Source organism: Phaseolus vulgaris, chromosome 2 (genome assembly GCF_051622355.1).
Source record: "Phaseolus vulgaris cultivar YP4 chromosome 2, ASM5162235v1, whole genome shotgun sequence".
NCBI classification, from domain to species: Eukaryota; Viridiplantae; Streptophyta; class Magnoliopsida; order Fabales; family Fabaceae; genus Phaseolus; species Phaseolus vulgaris.
Window position 1 is genome coordinate 44726943 of NC_143499.1, and position 18477 is coordinate 44745419.

General features: G+C 33.9%; 1 protein-coding gene across 9 annotated transcripts; it reads left to right on the plus strand.

Annotated features, from left to right (window-relative positions):
* The first annotated feature begins 856 nt into the window (after window positions 1–856).
* Window positions 857–17539, plus strand: LOC137812477 (phosphatidylinositol 4-kinase beta 1). 9 transcript variants are annotated; one of them, XM_068614465.2, is made up of 18 exons: window positions 1031–1231; window positions 1333–1461; window positions 1617–3117; window positions 5319–5507; window positions 5637–5685; window positions 7485–7617; window positions 7716–8205; window positions 10237–10317; window positions 10395–10514; window positions 11132–11201; window positions 12134–12231; window positions 12315–12419; window positions 13077–13130; window positions 13251–13394; window positions 13513–13566; window positions 13671–13745; window positions 16525–16608; window positions 16692–17539. In XM_068614465.2, exons 3-18 carry the CDS (start codon window positions 1627–1629, stop codon window positions 16791–16793), a joined length of 3339 nt encoding a protein of 1112 aa, XP_068470566.1. In that variant the 5' UTR covers window positions 1031–1231; window positions 1333–1461; window positions 1617–1626; the 3' UTR covers window positions 16794–17539. The 9 variants fall into 9 exon arrangements, 8 of the variants coding, with proteins under 8 accessions (XP_068470562.1, XP_068470566.1, XP_068470564.1 ...); XM_068614464.2 differs by having other exon boundaries at window positions 1049–1231; window positions 1327–1461; XM_068614461.2 differs by having other exon boundaries at window positions 857–1231; window positions 1327–3117.
* Window positions 17540–18477: the final 938 nt, after the last annotated feature.

Genomic DNA, 18477 nt, shown 5'->3' on the forward strand with positions numbered 1-18477 from the left:
ATCATTTCATTCACAACAAAATTCAATCAATAAAATACTTAGACAAAAAATATGTTGAAACTCTCTAAAATAATTTTTTTCAGTAAAACTTTAATTAAAAATATTTAGATTTATTATTTTGTATATCGATTAGGATTACATTATATAATACATAATATTTAAAAGAGAATGTGATATCTAAGTGAAAAACTCTAAAATGTAAAATTAACTATCAATAATTCAATGCTATAAGAGAATAACGTGATTTGAAACAAACAAATTGTATCATACCTAAATAGATGATCATATATAGATGCATACTATACTTCCTAACATACTATTTTAGTCATATAAAAGGTACATATTCTTTTAATATATTATTTATTATTAGTCAAACTTTATTGTAAATCATAAAAAATAATATGTTTTATGGATTTTTACAACTGTGTGTTGGTGTGTTTAGGACATGAATTAAGAAATTAAAAGTATAAAATTGTATTGAAAGTGGTATGAGAATAAATTAAAAGATCGTAAGAGAATATATTTTTTTCGCATTTGATATATTAGGTTATCTAACTTTGTTAGGGAAAGAGTATAAACCAAAAGTAAAAGTTTTCGTCAAGTTATTGGATGCGTATTGAGTGTCTTTTCAGAGACTCAACAAGGTTCTAGCTTTGTTGCTTTATTTGTTTTGCATCATTATTTTTTTATTTTATTTGAGATATTATGAGACTCCTTTTATATACCACTGAAAAAGATAACCATTGGGATACATAATTATGTTTAAATATTAAATAATAACATTTTTTTAAATAAATAATTAAAAAATATTAGTTTTATTTGATATAAAATTTAAGTGTATCATATAAAAATATATAAATTACATGGACTATTTTTTTTTGGGTAGAAGATACATAGACTATGCAAATACAATTATACAATAATTTGTTTATATCATTAGGAATATCATAAGTTTGTAAATTTTTATAATAATGATTTTAACAATCATCGTTTTAATAATATAAAATATGCCGCGTTAAAAGATGAATTTGTTCTTTATATTTTTGATGTTTTTATTGAAGTAGGAACTAATTTTTGTCGTCTTTTCACTCTGAAAAAGAAACGACGACCTCCACTGTAGCAGCGTTGTCACCGCAACAACCATCCAGAAGGCGGCGTCGTTTGAAGAAGCTACGGGGATCTGCTGAGATATTGGATTCAATTCCACGCACTCGAACAAATACAGAATCAGGTTCACTTTTCCATCGCAAATTCGCTATCTGTAGTTCCTCCAATTCAAACTCGAGTTGCGAATTCCGTGGTAACTCCTCAATGTTTAACCTGTAGCTTCAGTTTGCGGTGCCTAGAAAATTGGAGGCGTTGCACTGATATTTTGTTGCCTTGACTGGTGCAAGGCTTCTGCTCTGTATATTGGTGTTCGGGTTTTGCACTAGTCATTCGAATTGGACAATTTGCGTGAGGGTAATATCGGTTTGTGAGTGGATTAGGGTTTTCACTAAGGTTTTAGGGATTTATAGGGTTTATATTTAAAAGGTAGCCAGTGGCAGTAGCATTAACTTGCTTTAGTTGTTTTTTGAATTTGATCCATTGAAATTAGGGTGTTTATCTTATGACAGTAGATTGAGGATGGTGAGGTTTTTAGGTTTGACTCTTGGTTACACAGAAGAACCCCGAGAAATAGCATCAAGATCGAACCTGACCAGTGAGTCTGGTGAAAATGGGTGGCTCATCAGGTTCTTTGACTCGTCATTCTTCTGCGAGTGGATTGCTGTTAGCTACTTGTATAAGCATGATCACGCGGGGGTGCGTGATTATCTCTGCAATAGAATGTATACTCTTCCGTTGCAAGGTGTTGAGAGTTATTTGTTCCAGATATGTTACATGATGATACACAAGCCTAGTCCGTCCTTGGATAAATATGTGATAGATGTGTGCTCGAAGTCGCTTAAAATTGCTTTGAAGGTACATTGGTTCTTGTTGGCAGAGCTTGAGGACTCTGATGATAATGAAGGGATTAGTAGGATTCAGGAGAAGTGTCAGATTGCTGCCACCTTGATGGGTGAATGGCCACCTCTAATTAGGCCTCAAACTGAACCTCCAAGTCCAGGAGGAAAGAGCCAAGTTTTGAATAGGTTGCTGTCATCTAAAAATCGGTTGTTGTCACTAACATCTTCACCACCTGGTCAGAAATCTATGTCATTTTCACCTTCCTCAGGAAACAATTTACATGAGGAAGGGAAACCAGTGTCTCCTGACGAAAACAAGATATTTAAGAAGTTTATACCAGGCCCTAAGGTTAGAGATGCTTTACTTTTTCGGAAGTCAGTGGACAGAGATGATGATGGTTCTGAAAAGGATGGTTTTTTCAAGAGGCTTTTGAGAGATAGCAAAGGTGATGATGAACTTGGCCAAAAAATTCGTGATGCACTTCTGTTTAGGAAGTCATCTGTGAAAGATGATGAAGATTCTGAAAAAGATAATTTCTTTAAAAGGTTCTTAAAGGACAGTAGAGGTGACGATGAAGACTCAGAAAAAGATGGTTTCTTCCGAAGGCTCTTAAGGGACAGTAGAAATGAGGATGAAGATGTAGCTTCAAGTTCAGAGGGATTATTTAAGAGGTTGTTTCGCGATAGCAAGAATGATCCTGAGGACAGAGCACACACTAAAACAATAGAATATGAAGATAAAGAGGGATTTTTCCGAAAGTTGTTTCGGGAGAAATCAGAAGATAGGAAGGATGGGAGTGAAAGAAATGATAACAGAGAAGCTACTAATTTTGACGATAAATATACCAAACCTGCTGAAGAGGATGAAAAAGAAGGGTTTTTCCGGAAATTATTAAAGGATAAATTTGAGGACAAGAAGGATACAAATGATAAAATTGAAGAGGGTACTGCCAATGGTGAAGAAGAAGAGTCTTCTGAGTTTTCCTTGTTCAAAAGACTATTTCGTGTACACCCAGAAGATACTAAAAGTAGTCTGGCCAATGCAAACATCAATAACGGTGGTTTAGTTGAAAGTAGTCCAGGTACTGATAATTTTTTTCGTAAGTTGTTCAGAGATCGTGACCGTTCAATTGAAGATTCAGAGCTATTCGGTCCAAAAAGACAAAAAGAGGTCTGTTGAATATTTGTTTATAATTTGATTTAATTATTTTGGTGAAATCAGGAACATAAAGCAAAAACAGTGTGAATGGAACCCATATATACAGACTCCTAATTATTTTGTTTAAGTAGTAAAAGTTGCTTGATGGCTCTATGTGACTTCTTGATAGAATGTCTGTTTTACATTGTTCATTTGGACTTAGACATTACTTAAATTTTTGTATCGACAACTTTGTTGGCTTTATTACCTGCAGTCAGCCCCCTCTACATTGAGAAATTAGCAATCTCCTTGTTTCCATATTTGTTTCAGTTGACTCTTTTTATATATAATGTGAGCTTGTATGAAATGACTGTAATGTTGAAAGCCATTAATTTTTTATATTTTGGTCCTTCAATGTTTAAATCCTATCCCTCTTATACTTATAGAGAATCTTGATAGAAAGCTAAAAGAAAAATTCATCAAAATTCTTTATTTATTTGAATCAGCTGCAGAGCAAGAAAGCTATTTATACAGGCTAACTAACTAGTGACAATAGTCCTGTAACTAACTCTAATACCTAACTAGTGACAGGTGGAACTGTAACTAACTCTAACTAACTACAACATTTGGAAATGTAACTTACTTTGACTAACTACTGACAGTTGGAACTGTAACTAACTCTATCTAACTGGTGACAGTTGTCAGTAGAAAAGTTATATTATAATAAAGAATAATATACTCATTCACCCCCAAGCTCAAGGTGGTTGAGAAGAGGAATCCAACTCAAACACCTTGAGTTTGGATATTAACAACAAAAAGCGTGATGGAGATAAATGGCAGAAACATGAAGTTCCAACATTTTGGGGAAAAATGTGTTTTGGTGGATAACAAAGCTTGAAGGTTATTTTCATATGGTTGCATTTGATGAGAAGATGGAGGCAGTTATGGTGGCATTAGAGAGTGATGCGTTAGGGTGGTTTTAGTAGTAGGAATCTTGCAACCCAAAATCCGGATTGGGAAGATTTCAACCTGCATCTATGAGTAGTTCCTTCTTGTCTTTATTAGCATTGAAGCAAAATAATTTGGTGCAAGAGTGTATGTTAGTTAAGTTTGAGAAATATGTTGGTTCTTTTCAAGGTTTCAGAGAGCAATATTTTCTGGAAATTGTTATGAATGGGTTGAAAGAAGACGTGGGAGTAGAATTGAAGTTATATGAACCTCATACATTGTTGGAACCTATGAACAAAGCAAGGAGAATTGAAGAAACGACTTGGACAGTAAATAATAGGCGTCAGGTTCAAGAAGGAAGAAGCAATGGATCTTTTCAAACATACCATGTTCAAGATTTGTAACCAAAGAATGGTTAACTGGTGCACCCAAGAATTATGAGGCAAGTACTGTTGATTCTCAAGCCTCCGTCAATAATAAGATTTTTCCTGATACTGTTAAAGGAAGGAATCCATAACAGAGGTTGACTCATGTAGAAGTGAAAAAAAGGAGAGAAAGGAGAAATGTTTCTGTTTTGATGAAAAATTTGACCCTAATCATGCATGCAAGAATAAACAGTTAAATGTGATGATGTTAGGAGGGGAGGAGTAGGAAGCAGGGACCAAGAAGTCTCCTAAGTTGTGGGGCCAGTTGAGGAATTGTAAGGTGATCAACAATTAAATCAACAAAGCAACCCCCCTACAACATGCACATCATAATTGATCTTACAAGAGTTGCATCAACATGATTTGAAGGTCAGTAAAAAAATGTGTAGTTTTGGCCAATCTTAAATGGTGCTTTTGGGCAATATTATTTCAGGACAAGGGGTGGTAGCAGACTCAAGCAAATTATCAGCTATGACTTTATGGCCCACATCATGAGATGTAAAAAGTTTATGAGTATTTTTGGGATTAAGGGGTTATTACAGACTATTCGTTAAGAACTACAGCAAAACAGTTCATCCAAACATTTGTTGAAAACCAATTTAAATAAACAATGTTAGTAGTGTATAAACATGATATATTGCATGACATCAGAAATGGTCCATGGCATCAGAAATGATCCATATTTGTGATGTCTCTAATTATAGTTGTAGGTTCAAGGAGTGCTACTACAGTATCAATGCATTATGAAATCTATTTCATTTCTCCTTTGTGTTTCATTAGTTTTTAATCTAAGATAAAGGATAACTTCCAATATATCACATTGCTATGCCTCATTTGGGGGTTATCCTATTATTTTGGCAGAAGCATCCTGGATCCCCAACACAGCAAAGTGAAAAATCAAGCACAAAGCCACCATTACCAATTAATCCATCTCAGTTTCGAAAAGGGGCATACCATGACTCGTTGGAGTTTGTGCAGTCATTATGTGATACATCATACGGGTTAGTGGATGTATTTCCAATTGAAGATCGCAAAAGTGCTCTTCGGGAGGTTATTTCCTTACATTTTCCTTTTTCTCAGTCTAGTTAACATCGTTAAAGACAGAATCACAGAAATAGGTTTTGTATTCTATTCAATTTTTCTTTTCTGGCTCATTTTTTGTTAATCTTATATTTCTAGGCACTTGTAGAAATCAATCTACATGTAGCAAAGGTTCAGAACACTGGAGGTACTTCTTCCCCATTATTATATTATTTGAATGATGTTTATTGAAGAGAATGGTTTCCTGTATATTTTTGTATGCTTCAACCATGGAGGTTAAGTGTTATGCTATTTCCAAAGAGTTGGTCTGAATTTTTGTGCCAGTGTTTTTGCTTTATTGGTTCAGAGCAAGGGTTTTTACATGTGTATTTCTTTGATCCTTTTGGTATTCAACAAAATAACTGGCTTGGGTGTCTATCAGAAGATATTTTGTAGAAATAATGGTGAACTTTCTGTAAATCTGTCTTTTCACTTGTCTAGGAGATGATGTTAAGAAGCTAGGGGTGTATTTGATTGTGTTCTCTTACTATTCTTTTTCAAAAATATTTTGTAAGATATTTCTTTTGGACTATTTTTACAAGACAGGACAGAAAAAATCTGTTTATAACCTTTTTTTGAGAATAAGAGAAGAAAAGATCCGTTTGATAAAGTGATAGGCTAAATTTTGTGGATCCTGTGTGGGAGATGTCCCATGCCCTTTCAAGGTTTATGCAAGAAAAAAAAAGATAAAAGACAAGCTTGATTAACTAACAATTATAATTTCATGTATGTGTTGAAATTTTAAATTGTGTTTTATATGTTTATGTAACTTAAAACATTGTTGGAATGCGGCCTTAGTTTGTGATCAATGCTCTCCCTTGGATCACACTGTCTCAAAAAGGGTTACCTATGGAGGCGCTGACCAGAAAAGTTGAGCAAATTGTAATAGTGTGGAGCCACCTAGACATCGGCTCTTAGGGGGTTGAAATTTCACATAGACTGATTTGACCTAAGTAGTGCTATATCTTATAAGTCGGTTTTGTAAGATTAAATTATGTCTTAGTAATATTCTGAGAAACAATAACCCTTAGTGAGTCATGTTAGAAATATGAGAATATCTGATGATATTATCTTTAGAATATTATAGTCCTATAATTGATTTTGGGGTTAATTCAACATTACGAAATTGGCATCAAAGAGATAATCTAAGACACCGTAAAATATTCTATGATATCATCAAATATTTCTTATATTTTAATATCCCCTCTCAAGAAAATAATTCATTTTCCATCCGAGAAATAGAAAATGTAAAGATTGAGCTCCAAAAAAAACATGGTCTAGTTCGGGAACTGTTCTTCCAAGTTCCAACTATGTACCACTTCATGGAGATTCAGGGGGTACTTCAAGAAGCCCTGTCTCAGTTCGTGTTACCCAAAAGCCATCTGCAAATTCCATGGTCAATTAACCCTAGTCCACCTTCTATTTTCAACACTTGATACACTTTGGGATTGTTGATGGAAACCATGACATGGGTGTGGGTGTTGCCAATTAGTAAGATGAGAGAAGTTAGGTAAAGTGAGATGAGCTAGCCCAATTTTTTTTCCCCAGTATTAATAGAATGATGAGACAAGTCGTTTTGTGCATCACAGGAGAGAACATGATAAAGGAGAAAAAAAAAGCTAACATGTATATCGTTTTTATGTCAAAAACAAGTCATGGAAAACAATATTTAAATACAAAGTACTTGTTCAAGCATTTTTTTTTCTTAAAACAAAAGCTGTTGTAGAAAACTGGAAACAAACAGGCTCTAAGTTTTTGCTTTCAGTCCATTGCTAAGATGATCCTTGGAAAAGTATTTGTCTAATGTGAATACTGTTACTGTAAAGATATATCCTTTTCATGTGTGCTGAATGCAAATTGAGTTGCTGCTTTTTCAATTACTTATGCCAAGTAAATTTCACTTCTCTCCCTACTTCTATATGAATCCTTCTTGTTATCTGTTTCTAGGAGTTTGTTTTCCATTGGGAAAGGGTATGTATCGTGTGCTTAATATACCTGAAGATGAAGCTGTTCTCTTGAATTCTAGGGAGAAGGCACCTTTCCTGATCTGTGTAGAGGTTTTGAGATGTGAAATGCCAAGGTATTACATGGATAATACTCCTCAACATTGTGAAGAATAATAGTAAATTGAAAATCATATTTTTGACATGTTTCATTCCCTGCAATTGTTTGTTATAGTAATTCCAAGGAGGCATCCAGTTCTCAGAAACTTTCTCAAGGGGGAATTCCTTTGGCAAATGGAGATGCTCTCTTGCAAAGACCACCCCCTTGGGCTTATCCATTACGGACAGCACAAGAGGTTTACCGCAATAGCAATGATAGGATGTCCAGTTCAACTGCTCACGCAATTGACCAGGCAATGACTCATGTATCTGAAGCAAAAATCAAATTTGTTAGTGTGAATCTTTCCGCGGAGACACAGTTAAATGGTCAGCCAGAGAAAATTGAAGTGGTTGATCTGCATGGTGGCAGTCAGCGTTCTGCTTCAATTCATAGAGATGGTAGGTATGACGAGGCTGCAGCAGGACATGGCAGTGATTTGGAATGGGTACATGTAGTGTTGACAGCTGATCCTGGGGTTAGATTGGAGGATATTGAGGAGCAAGCACCACCTCGGAGGAAGGAACATCGTCGTGTTCCAAGTACAGTGGCAATAGAGGAAGTAAAGGTGAGTTAGAGTGCCTTTTCACTGTTATTATTGCTGCTAATGACATTACTTTTGTCTCACCTTCTACTGATCTGGTTTTGAATCTTAATTTGTTAAAGAAAGTCAGCTATGTCTCCTTAAGAAATTTCTTATCATATATCTGGTGCTCTGGTTCCTCCAGGCTCTTGCAACCTATGATGAAAGAAATTAATATTGTTTATTTTCTATTTTTCATCAATGAGTGGGTCAATAAGTGAATTGGAGTTGGTTGTAAAATTGGACTGTGTGCTTTGGAATACCCAAATTCATTTACTTTTTTTCCTCCCTTAACAATCATGCTCTCATCCTGTGTTTCCTATTCCCTTCATTAAGAAACTGTTGTGAATCCTGTTTGTGTTGACACTGTTTTCCTGTTTTTTAAATTATGTACTTCCTTGGAACTCAGATATAAGTAAAAATAACTAATTTTACACTAATTAAGAGAGTCAGTTAAAATAATCTAATTTGGTTAAAAAGAGTCATTGAAAATAGAATCACAATTAAATGCAGGATGTTTTAAGGATGATATCATTACATATGATGAAATTAGTTAATTTTTCATATATTATGTTCACTATATGACAATTTTTTGGCTTATATTTTAGTGCAAAATTGTATTGTTTAACGAGTAGTAGTTGAAATTTCCTACTGCTTAGAAGATCAGGAATTTGTGAATTTTATTGTGGTAATGTATAGAATCCTATTTGGTATTTCCACTCTATGAAATGGCCTTAAGCTTAAATTCTGATCACTACTATTCTTCTTTATTGTGGTTGATCGAAACTGTTTTAGCGGGCACTTAAATTTGTAAACTATCAACTTCCTGTTGTGAATATCCTTAAGATTGAAACTGTTTGATATCATTATATTGGTGTGCATATGCAAAAGTATTAACTCGGCTGATAAGTTGTACATGTGTAGTTTCTATGAATTATGAAGAACTCTCGTTCTAAAATTATTGCTCCATCAAGTTGTTGGAGCAGCATAAGGTTCACTGTTTAAATGCATGTGTGGATTTAAGTCTGCTAGTTGGTCTTTTAGATGCTCCAATTATTGTGCAGTTACATGTACTAGTTACTTGGGTGTTTCGTGCATCATTTGTAATGCTATACAAGTAACGAGCATAATAGCAATTCAAAATATAATTGCTCTTATGGTGATCTTATTATTGTTAATGACAATACTTTTAGAAATATTTACTTAAATTCACTTTTGATTCGTGTAGTTTTATGAATGTGTAATTTTGGTCTTTATAAAATTTTAATTTCAACTTTGGTCCTCTAGTCTTTCAAAATTAAGGAATTTTGATCATTGTTAGCCAAAAATGTTATTGTATTTGCCAGTATAATATGTAGTAAAGTTTGTTGTAAAATCTTAATGTTAATATCTTATGGAAATGAGTAATATACACTATTATGATTTATATACACGTTATGTAAGCAATTAAACAACATACTAACAGCGGACAAATATTGTTTAATTTTGGAAATCTGGAAGACCTAATCTGCTGTTCAATTTTTAAAGGGACCAGAATTGCATATTCATAAAACTATAGGGACTAAAAGTGGATTTAAACAAAAATATTTGGTCGTGTAAGATGTAAATGAGATATAGCGTAATCAAGAACTTGAAATATAAAATTATAGAGTATGCAGGGGCAGAGGATAAACTAGTACTGTGGGTTATTAAAACAATCCTTTTTAGTGAAAGATTCTGCCTTTAATACCTTGGCATGTTCTATAAACAAATGTTGGTTGGGATTGGAGATTGTATCTTATTACTTCTTTCTTTTTGTTGTCTTTGTTAATTAATTTTTTTGACATTCCCCACTCTGTTTTACAAATTATTTTCAAGCATTGTGATTGCAATGAGGAAACAGATAACCATTTGGGAAAATTGACTAATAACTACTACATTTCATCTTTCCCTTGTCGTAATTATGTTATGCATCAAAAGAGTTCTTTAATTGGAAGAATATTTTATTTTTATCGTCAACATTTGAACCTTTGGTAGGCTGCGGCGGCAAAAGGAGAAGCACCTCTTGGACTCCCTTTGAAAGGTGCTGGTCAAGATTCATCTGATGCGCAACCAAGGGTGAGCCATAATTATTGAATTTTACTTAACCTCATGATTGTGTAGTTGTCATGTATAATACATGATTTCTCCAACAGGCTAATGGAATTACTCCCAAAGCCAGCGATGCCTTGTCTGGTGAACTTTGGGAGGCAAAGAAGGATAGGATATGCAAGGCTTCAATATATGGGAAGTTACCTGGTTGGGACTTGCGATCTGTAAGTGCAAGTTACACAAATTAATTTACCTTATATGTAGTTATTTACTTATTTATACGTAACAGGAAAAAGGAAGGAACTGAAGGGTCTCTTGATCAATTTATTTTATGATAATAGGAACTCTCACCATTTGTTAATTGTGTTCATTTCCTTTATAAATGTATGTTTGAAATATTGGTTTGTATTCAACATCATGTTCATAAATGTGCTTGGTTAAGAATGTTGAGCTGTTAAGAGTCATACTTTTTCTTAATTAAGATTCAGTCCTTTGGATCATGGACATAAAAATATTGCCGTCATTACAATTTTTTTGCAATTACACTTGATAATTTGTGCTTTCAAAAAGCGCTTAAAATATCCATAAAGCAACAATCTGAACTTTTCCAATCTGAAATCACTCTTAGGAAAAAGGGCTGTCTCTGAATATTGTCTGTATACTGCTAGTAATAAATAGTTCCTTGTTTCATTGTCTTTTATTACTATTTAGTATTTTTTATAAGCAATGGTTGGCTTTTCTTCTGTATTAGTTATTTGTTTTTTCTGTTTCACAATTTGTGCTTTACTTTATATTACAAGTCTTTTGAGCACGATGGCACAATTTTCCTTTTTTCATGTAGGTTATTGTTAAGAGTGGTGATGATTGCAGGCAGGAGCATCTGGCTGTACAACTTATTTCTCACTTCTATGGTAGATGCTCTTTAAGATCTTTTTTTCCCTCCTTCATGTACATAATTTAGTCATTCTTTTCCCACTGATGTTCATTATGTTGCAAAAAGTTTTTTCTCAAGTGTTTTATGTTTTCTTGTTTCTCCCAACTCTGGTTTATATGTTGAAGTATAAACGACATTATCAGTAAAGGATTAAAATCTGTCTAAAGGGAACAAGTAAGGTAAAAAAATTAAGACTGACTTTCCTTTTTCAATAAAACATTGGTTTATACTTTGCTATGCCTGCTTTGAAGTTGGATTATGTAGGATCTGAATGACACAAAACAGTTATTTTGTAAGAACCAGAAAGTCTATAATTCTTTTACATCTATTAGATATATGCCCCTTTACTAAGGCTGGGCAAAAACATGTTTGAACTGAACTAAAGTTAACTTAGCTAAACCTAGCCTTAAATATAGTTTTTTGAAAGGTGGTTCTTTTCTAATACAAATCTTTTAACTTCAAACAAATACAGTTACTGTTTTATATATGATTTGGTGAGCTTAAACAGAAAAATTCGTGTTCAAGTTATTGTACCTGCTTCCCTGGATTTAAATGAAGCCTTTTAATCTTTAAATATCATTCTCATACGTTTTGTAAGTCATGTAAGGTTCTCTTCATATAATAATACAATGTTATTCATCGTCTCAGTTTAAATTCTGTCTTGGATGCGTGCTTTTAGAATTGATAAATCTACTTGTTTTTAGTTTTTATGCAGTAGCTGTTAGTGGAAGTGTGTACTATTGCATGAATGAAATTGTCTAATAAGAAAGTTGGACTATATGCATCTAAGAGCTGTTGGTGATACATATTGGATCATATTTTCATTATGTTATGATTGTTACGTGAGTTTAAACCATGATGTGAACTTGTGTCAACATGTTGCTTAAAATCATTGGATTTTGATATCAGATATTTTCCAAGAAGCTGGTCTACCCCTCTGGCTGCGACCATATGAAGTTCTGTGTACTTCTTCTTACACAGCTGTTATTGAAACAATTCCAGATACGGTAATTCTGTGCTCACACAATTTAAATGTATTGAAATATCCAAGTTTTCTCTTTTTTTATTAAAAAACATTTCTGCTTTCTAGGCTTCTCTACACTCTATCAAAAGTAGATATCCCAACATCTCAAGCTTACGTGAATTCTTCAGTGCTAAGTATCAAGAAAATTCTCCTGGTTTTAAACTTGCACAGGTAATTTAGAGATGCAGATGCAGAGTTATTTTAGACTAAACTTGTTAATCTTATAATTTGCATGGACTTCTAACAGATTTTCTCCAGTTAGGAATTTCTTGTGAATCTGACTAATCTAGGATGGGAGCCACCAACTGGGATCCACATGAATTTCACCACCCAATAAAAGTCTGTGTCGAATAGAGTGTTAAAAAATGTATTGCTAACATTTGTTGGTTGTTTGTTTGTTAGTTTTTCTCAGGTGGATTTATTGGCCTCCTTTATGTGTTTCCTTTCTTTCTTTGCAACAAATCTTTATTTAAACAAAATAAGAAGAGTTGTCTGATACCATTAAGTAAAATGCTTTGTTGAAAAATTTATATAAGAAGTTCCTTTACGTACAAGATCTCCTTGACATCTGTTAGCACTGGGGAAAGAAAAAGTATTAGGGACAGTCTGCGTTTTGTTAGCTATAGGGAATATTAGTTAAGCAGTGGTTTGTTAGCCATTTGTTTCGATGTTTAAATTTTTAGGGAGTATTACTTTTTAACGCTGTTTGTTTAATAAATTTGCTAATTTTGACATGCATGATGAAGAACACCTTGTATTTATGTTTAAAATGGATACAATTTCACTTCTGTTATTCTTTTTTACTCTGATAATTTTGCTTTCTTTCAGAGAAGCTTTGTTGAAAGTATGGCAGGATATTCCCTGGTGTGCTACTTTCTGCAGGTGTGAAAGTTCTTATTAACTGATGCCCTAGTGGCAATTTGAATGATAACATTATACTGTTGATTGTTATTGGATGCCTTCTGTTCTTCTCATTTCTCTTTTCTATTTCCTGTCATCCAGGTGAAGGATAGGCATAATGGGAACCTCCTATTGGATGAAGAAGGTCATATCATACATATTGATTTTGGCTTCATGCTCTCCAATTCACCTGGTGGTGTTAACTTTGAAAGTGCACCTTTCAAATTAACTCGGGAGCTTCTTGAGGTAAAACTGAGTTTGTTTGCTTTCTATTATACTCCCCAGATTCAAATGTCCATTTGTTTATATATTATATTTTCTCTCTACGATGATCACAAGTTCACAACAATGTGATTGTGCTTAGGTTATGGATTCTGATGCTGAGGGTGTTCCAAGTGAGTTCTTTGATTACTTTAAGGTGCTGATGAAAACTCTTTCTGATTTTTATTTCAGAGATTGTACATGATATATGCTATTGTTAGCTCTAGTTTTTTATATGCTGCTTTGTCCTTTACATTTTAGGTTTTATGCATTCAAGGCTTCCTTACGTGTCGCAAGCACGCTGAGCGCATCATTCTTCTTGTTGAGATGTTGCAGGTAACATTAATGTCAGCTCCTCCTGTGGTTTCCATGGTCATATAATTTATAGTCTGCCTGTGTTCTGTCTGGTTGTGATTGTACTTCCAGTTTCCCCAAACAAGACAATAGGCTGCCTAGATTATGCTTCCTCAAACAACCTTGCAAACTGTACTGACTGAAAATATCTAATTATATGATGGAAACCCGAGGTCTTATTAGAAAGAATAAGGGTTCTCCCTCAAATATAGTGCCTAATTTGTAGACCTTTGACAGTCTGAGCTCCAATGGCCAAAGAGGCTCCAATGAACTTTAAGAGTAGCTTGTAAATGAGCCTCCTTTGGTTGGTGCATAAATTGGCTTACAAGACTCACAACTAAAACAATGTTTGGCCTAAGATAAGTAAAAAAGTATACCAACAAGATTTTGATACATTTCTCTGTCCACTGCAATATCCTCCTCTGCACTTCCCAACTTTATGTTTGGATCAATTGGAGTACTAACTGGCTTGCAGGTTATCTTCCATGTTTCTTTAAGTCAATAATATACTTTTGTTGGGATATGAAGATTCCGTTTTTGGAATGGGTCACTTCAATTCCCAATAATTATTTAGGTCTTCCTTATCTCAAATTTTGTGGCAAGGCATTGACTTAGGATTTACTGCTCCTTTTTGCGTCCCCAATTACTATAATATCATTAACATACATCAATAATATTGTTTCTCCCCCTGAAACTGATATGTTTGATTAGAGTGTGATCCCCTTGACTTCGTTTGTAAACCAGATTTGTCTAACCTTGGTGAATCTACCAAATCATGCTCTTGAGGATTGTTTCAGCCCATACAAAGCCTTTCTTAACTTGCAAACAATTCCAGTAGCAACCTGAACTTCATAGCTTGGGGGCAACTCCATTTATATTTTTTCATCAAGGTCTCCATGTAAGAGTGCATTCCTTATAATGAACTGCTGCAGATCGATGATTTTCTGCTAATGATAATATTACTTTGATCGTATTTATCTTCACAATCGGGCAAATGTCTCCAAGGAATCCACTCCATAGGTTTGAGCGAATCCTTTGACCACTATCCATTTCCACATTCATGGGTTTGTTTCCATTACCTGTTAAATAATGCTTCAGATATAATGGAATGTGTGGTTATACAGTTTAGGTTTGTAAGAAAGGTTTTGTGTGTAGGGGAGAATTTTTCAAAGGATAGGAAATTTGATAGAGGGTAAAGTGGTTGGGGTGCTGCTGAGTGCATGTTCTGGTTCCCTTTCCAAGAGCAATGGGAAGTTCTAGGTCTAGGTTTTATCCACCCATGCCTCTGAATTTTCATATAGACAAACTCATAAGAAATATTAGAGTTTATAGGATTAGAAATAGTTACCTTATGTAATGGTGGTAGGTTGGATTCTTGGAAATGAATAGATCTAGAATAAACCATATTTGTCCCAAATTTTCCACCCTCATTAGGTGCCGGTTCAGGAGGTTCATGTGCAGTTTCAAATGTCATATTTGGAACCTTGAGTTGAGAGGCTCATTTTCCTTTCTTATATTCTCCCCCTGAACATGAGGCTGCTTGAAGTAGTAGCTCTCTTGTTCATTGAAGGTGACATCTCTTGACACAATTTTTTGGATAGTGGGTGATAGCATTTATATCCCTTTTGCGTGGTTGAGTATCCTAAAAAACACATTTGACAGCTCTAGGATCCAGTTTTCCCCTTCCATTACTATGAACATGCACAAAGGATACACACCCAAATACTCTAGGTTGGTGTTTATTTGTACGGTCTAGGTATAGATAAAATGAAGATAGGACTTCCATGGGACTCTGATCCTAAGATTTTAGAGGGTAACACATTGATAAGATAAGTGACAGTAAGAAGGGCTTCCATCCAAAATTTCTTAGGAGCAGAGCATGATATTGAAAAAGTAGAGCTCTGATTTGTTCTAGTAAGTGTCCATTTTTCCTTTCAGGAATCCCATTCTGTTGAGTTGTGTTAGCACATAAAGACTCATGGATTATCCCCTCTTTTTGACCGAAAGAGTTGAACTCCAAATTAAAGTTGTCCTTGGCATTATCAGACCTAATTCTCTTAATATTGAATCCAAATTGATTCTTAATCATTGTGACAAACTGAATAAAAACAGAAATATTCTCTTAGGAAGCTGGTGATGTGATGCCATTTGTACTTCATGAGTACATGAAATGCAAAGTAGTTTACAAGTAATTTCTGTTGAAATTGTAGCTATAGGTGGGTAGGTATTTGTTTGGTGTTGAAATTTATTGGGCACAAAAATCATAACAAGAAATTCTACGTGAATAAAGGATACATGTTTCAACATTTTGTTGTCATTTGGTACGGAACTGGTGGATGACCAGTATCTACCATACTGTTGACCTACTGAAATATAGTAGTTGTTTTAGGAAATAGGCAGGGGATGGAAAATGGGAAAGATTGTTCTTGAACAGGGCTCTGGAATCAAGGTTGTATGTCTTGAAAGTGCTGTTCCAAATTGATGAACTAAGGCAGGAAAACCTCCTTTCTCGCTATGCGTTAATTTTCCACAGAAAGAGTGGTTACCTTTTTTTCTTTCTTCTTCTCGTAAATGATGTTTGATTGTAAACTTCTAGACTGGTTCATCTAGCAAAATAGCCTCATGTTTCACTTATATCAACTAGACACAAGTGTCTCTTGGCTCACTTTTTTTTGTGTGCATGTGTAGATCAAGAAATACTCTCCTGACTGCATGTTGGATTTCCTCTAAATCTCTTTTTTTTGGGTAATGTTGGAATCAGGATTCAGGTTTCCCATGTTTTAAAGGTGGTGCTCGGACAATACAGAACCTACGAAAGCGATTCCATCTCAATTTAACTGAAGAGGTTTCAATATTAATAATGGTACCTACTTAAATGTAAATTGTTTTTGGGTGTGATTATTAAGAGGGTTGTAATCTCTTTGGCAGCAATGTGTCTCCTTGGTGCTTTCACTCATCAGCAGTAGCCTGGATGCTTGGAGGACACGGCAGTATGATTATTATCAGAGGGTTTTGAATGGAATATTATGAGATAGCTTGTCATGGTGATCACTTGCTTTTCCTCTTTTGCCAACCCTTGTACAGTGAATGCTCATCAATTGCTATTACATTCTTAAGTAGCTAAAGGGGAAGGTTGGTTAAGTGTAAAATGGCTTTAAAGTTTTCAACAGAGAGAAGAATTAATAGGTGAGAACGTGAAGCCTCTTTTCCCCATGAAGATCCTAACTCGTCAAAAACAGTGTACGAGGCTATATTTACTGGAGCTGGGCTTCTTTATTTCATTTTCCTTCATATCATACAAATGAAGCTCTGCTGCTTGGAGAAGTTGCATTGGCCTCCTAAATGCAGAGAGACAGTGCAGAGTGTACAGTGATTTGAGCGGGACAGACCACATTTAAAATGAGTTTTGAAATGGTTGTTGGGTAAATTGAAAGTGTGTTAAAAGTGTTGAGCGGATACTGACCTAGTATAATTTGAAATGACCTTGTGTAGGAAATGATGGGACGCCTAAGTGTATGTGTAGGCGAACTCCGCTGTAATTTTTCCTGATCTCCTTCTCAGATGTTCAATAGCGTCTGTCTTCCCAGAGTGATCACGTGACCTTTGAAATTTGTGATCCAGATTCTTTAAAGATGATTGATTGTATTATGCCCTTTGGTGAAATTTGTCTCACCTTCATATCAATCGTATAAAGTGTTTCAGGTTTGGTGGCATTGTATCTGAATCTGTACAGGTAAACCTTGACTTTTAAATATCTTATTACAAATTTAATTTCAGCAAGTGGTGTTAATTGGAAATAGTTTTATCAGAATTATTCTGCTAATCAACATATCATGTAATACAAGCTTAAATCTTGTTGTCAATTCAAGATTTGGTTCATTAATAAGAATACTTAATTTGGTTCTCTCATCGTTAAATAAAATTGACTCTGATACGAAGAAGGAAGGCCAAATACCTGCTTAAAGCAGTTACAAATACTGAAAAACTGAAATATTCATATAAGATTTATAATCTAATAAATGGCAATTCAAATACGTACTTAAATAAAGAAGATTGACTAAATCCTTTTTACGTATTAAAATGCTAACCATATCGTTGTCTCATTCTTGATATTGTCGGGTTAAAACCAAGCATTTAAAGAAACAAATCTATTCAAACCGTGTTTCTTTTTTCATTGTGATTTCATGAATATTAATAATAATAAAACGTAAAACTTCTTATCCAACTCGTGTATATCCAACAAAATTCAATAAAAAAAATCTTATGATTATGAATGAAAATCCTGCTGATAAAAAAATAAAAAAAAATGAATGAAAATCCTCTTAATAAACATTTATGAGGAAAAAATAAATGCAAAATGGCTCCATTTTATGCAATAAATTAAAATCAATTTATCTATAATAGTATATAAAATCTTAGATGGGATAATTATTATAAAAATCCATTAAAGTTCTTAAGTTAGATTAACTTGTAAAAAAGAAACAATATCCCATTATTATTAAATGACAATAAATTCATATTGTATTTTTTATTAAATTTAATTAAATATAATGACAGTTTAAAATTTCAATTATATAATACTATATATAAATTTCTTTAAAAACCAAAATTTCAGTCATTTTTAATTCACTAACATGATTTATTAAATTAAAAAAAAGAATAAGTTATACGGACATACTTAAGTTTTGTCAATTTTTTCTTGATACTTTTTTTT

Coding starts and splice junctions, on each gene's coding strand:
- LOC137812477 (XM_068614461.2), top strand. CDS start 1,627: ATGGTGAGGTTTTTAGGTTTGACTCTTGGTTACACAGAAGAACCCCGA. Junction 8,206..10,236: donor TGGCAATAGAGGAAGTAAAG/GTGAGTTAGAGT, acceptor AACCTTTGGTAG/GCTGCGGCGGCAAAAGGAGA. Junction 12,232..12,314: donor TTGAAACAATTCCAGATACG/GTAATTCTGTGC, acceptor TCTGCTTTCTAG/GCTTCTCTACACTCTATCAA.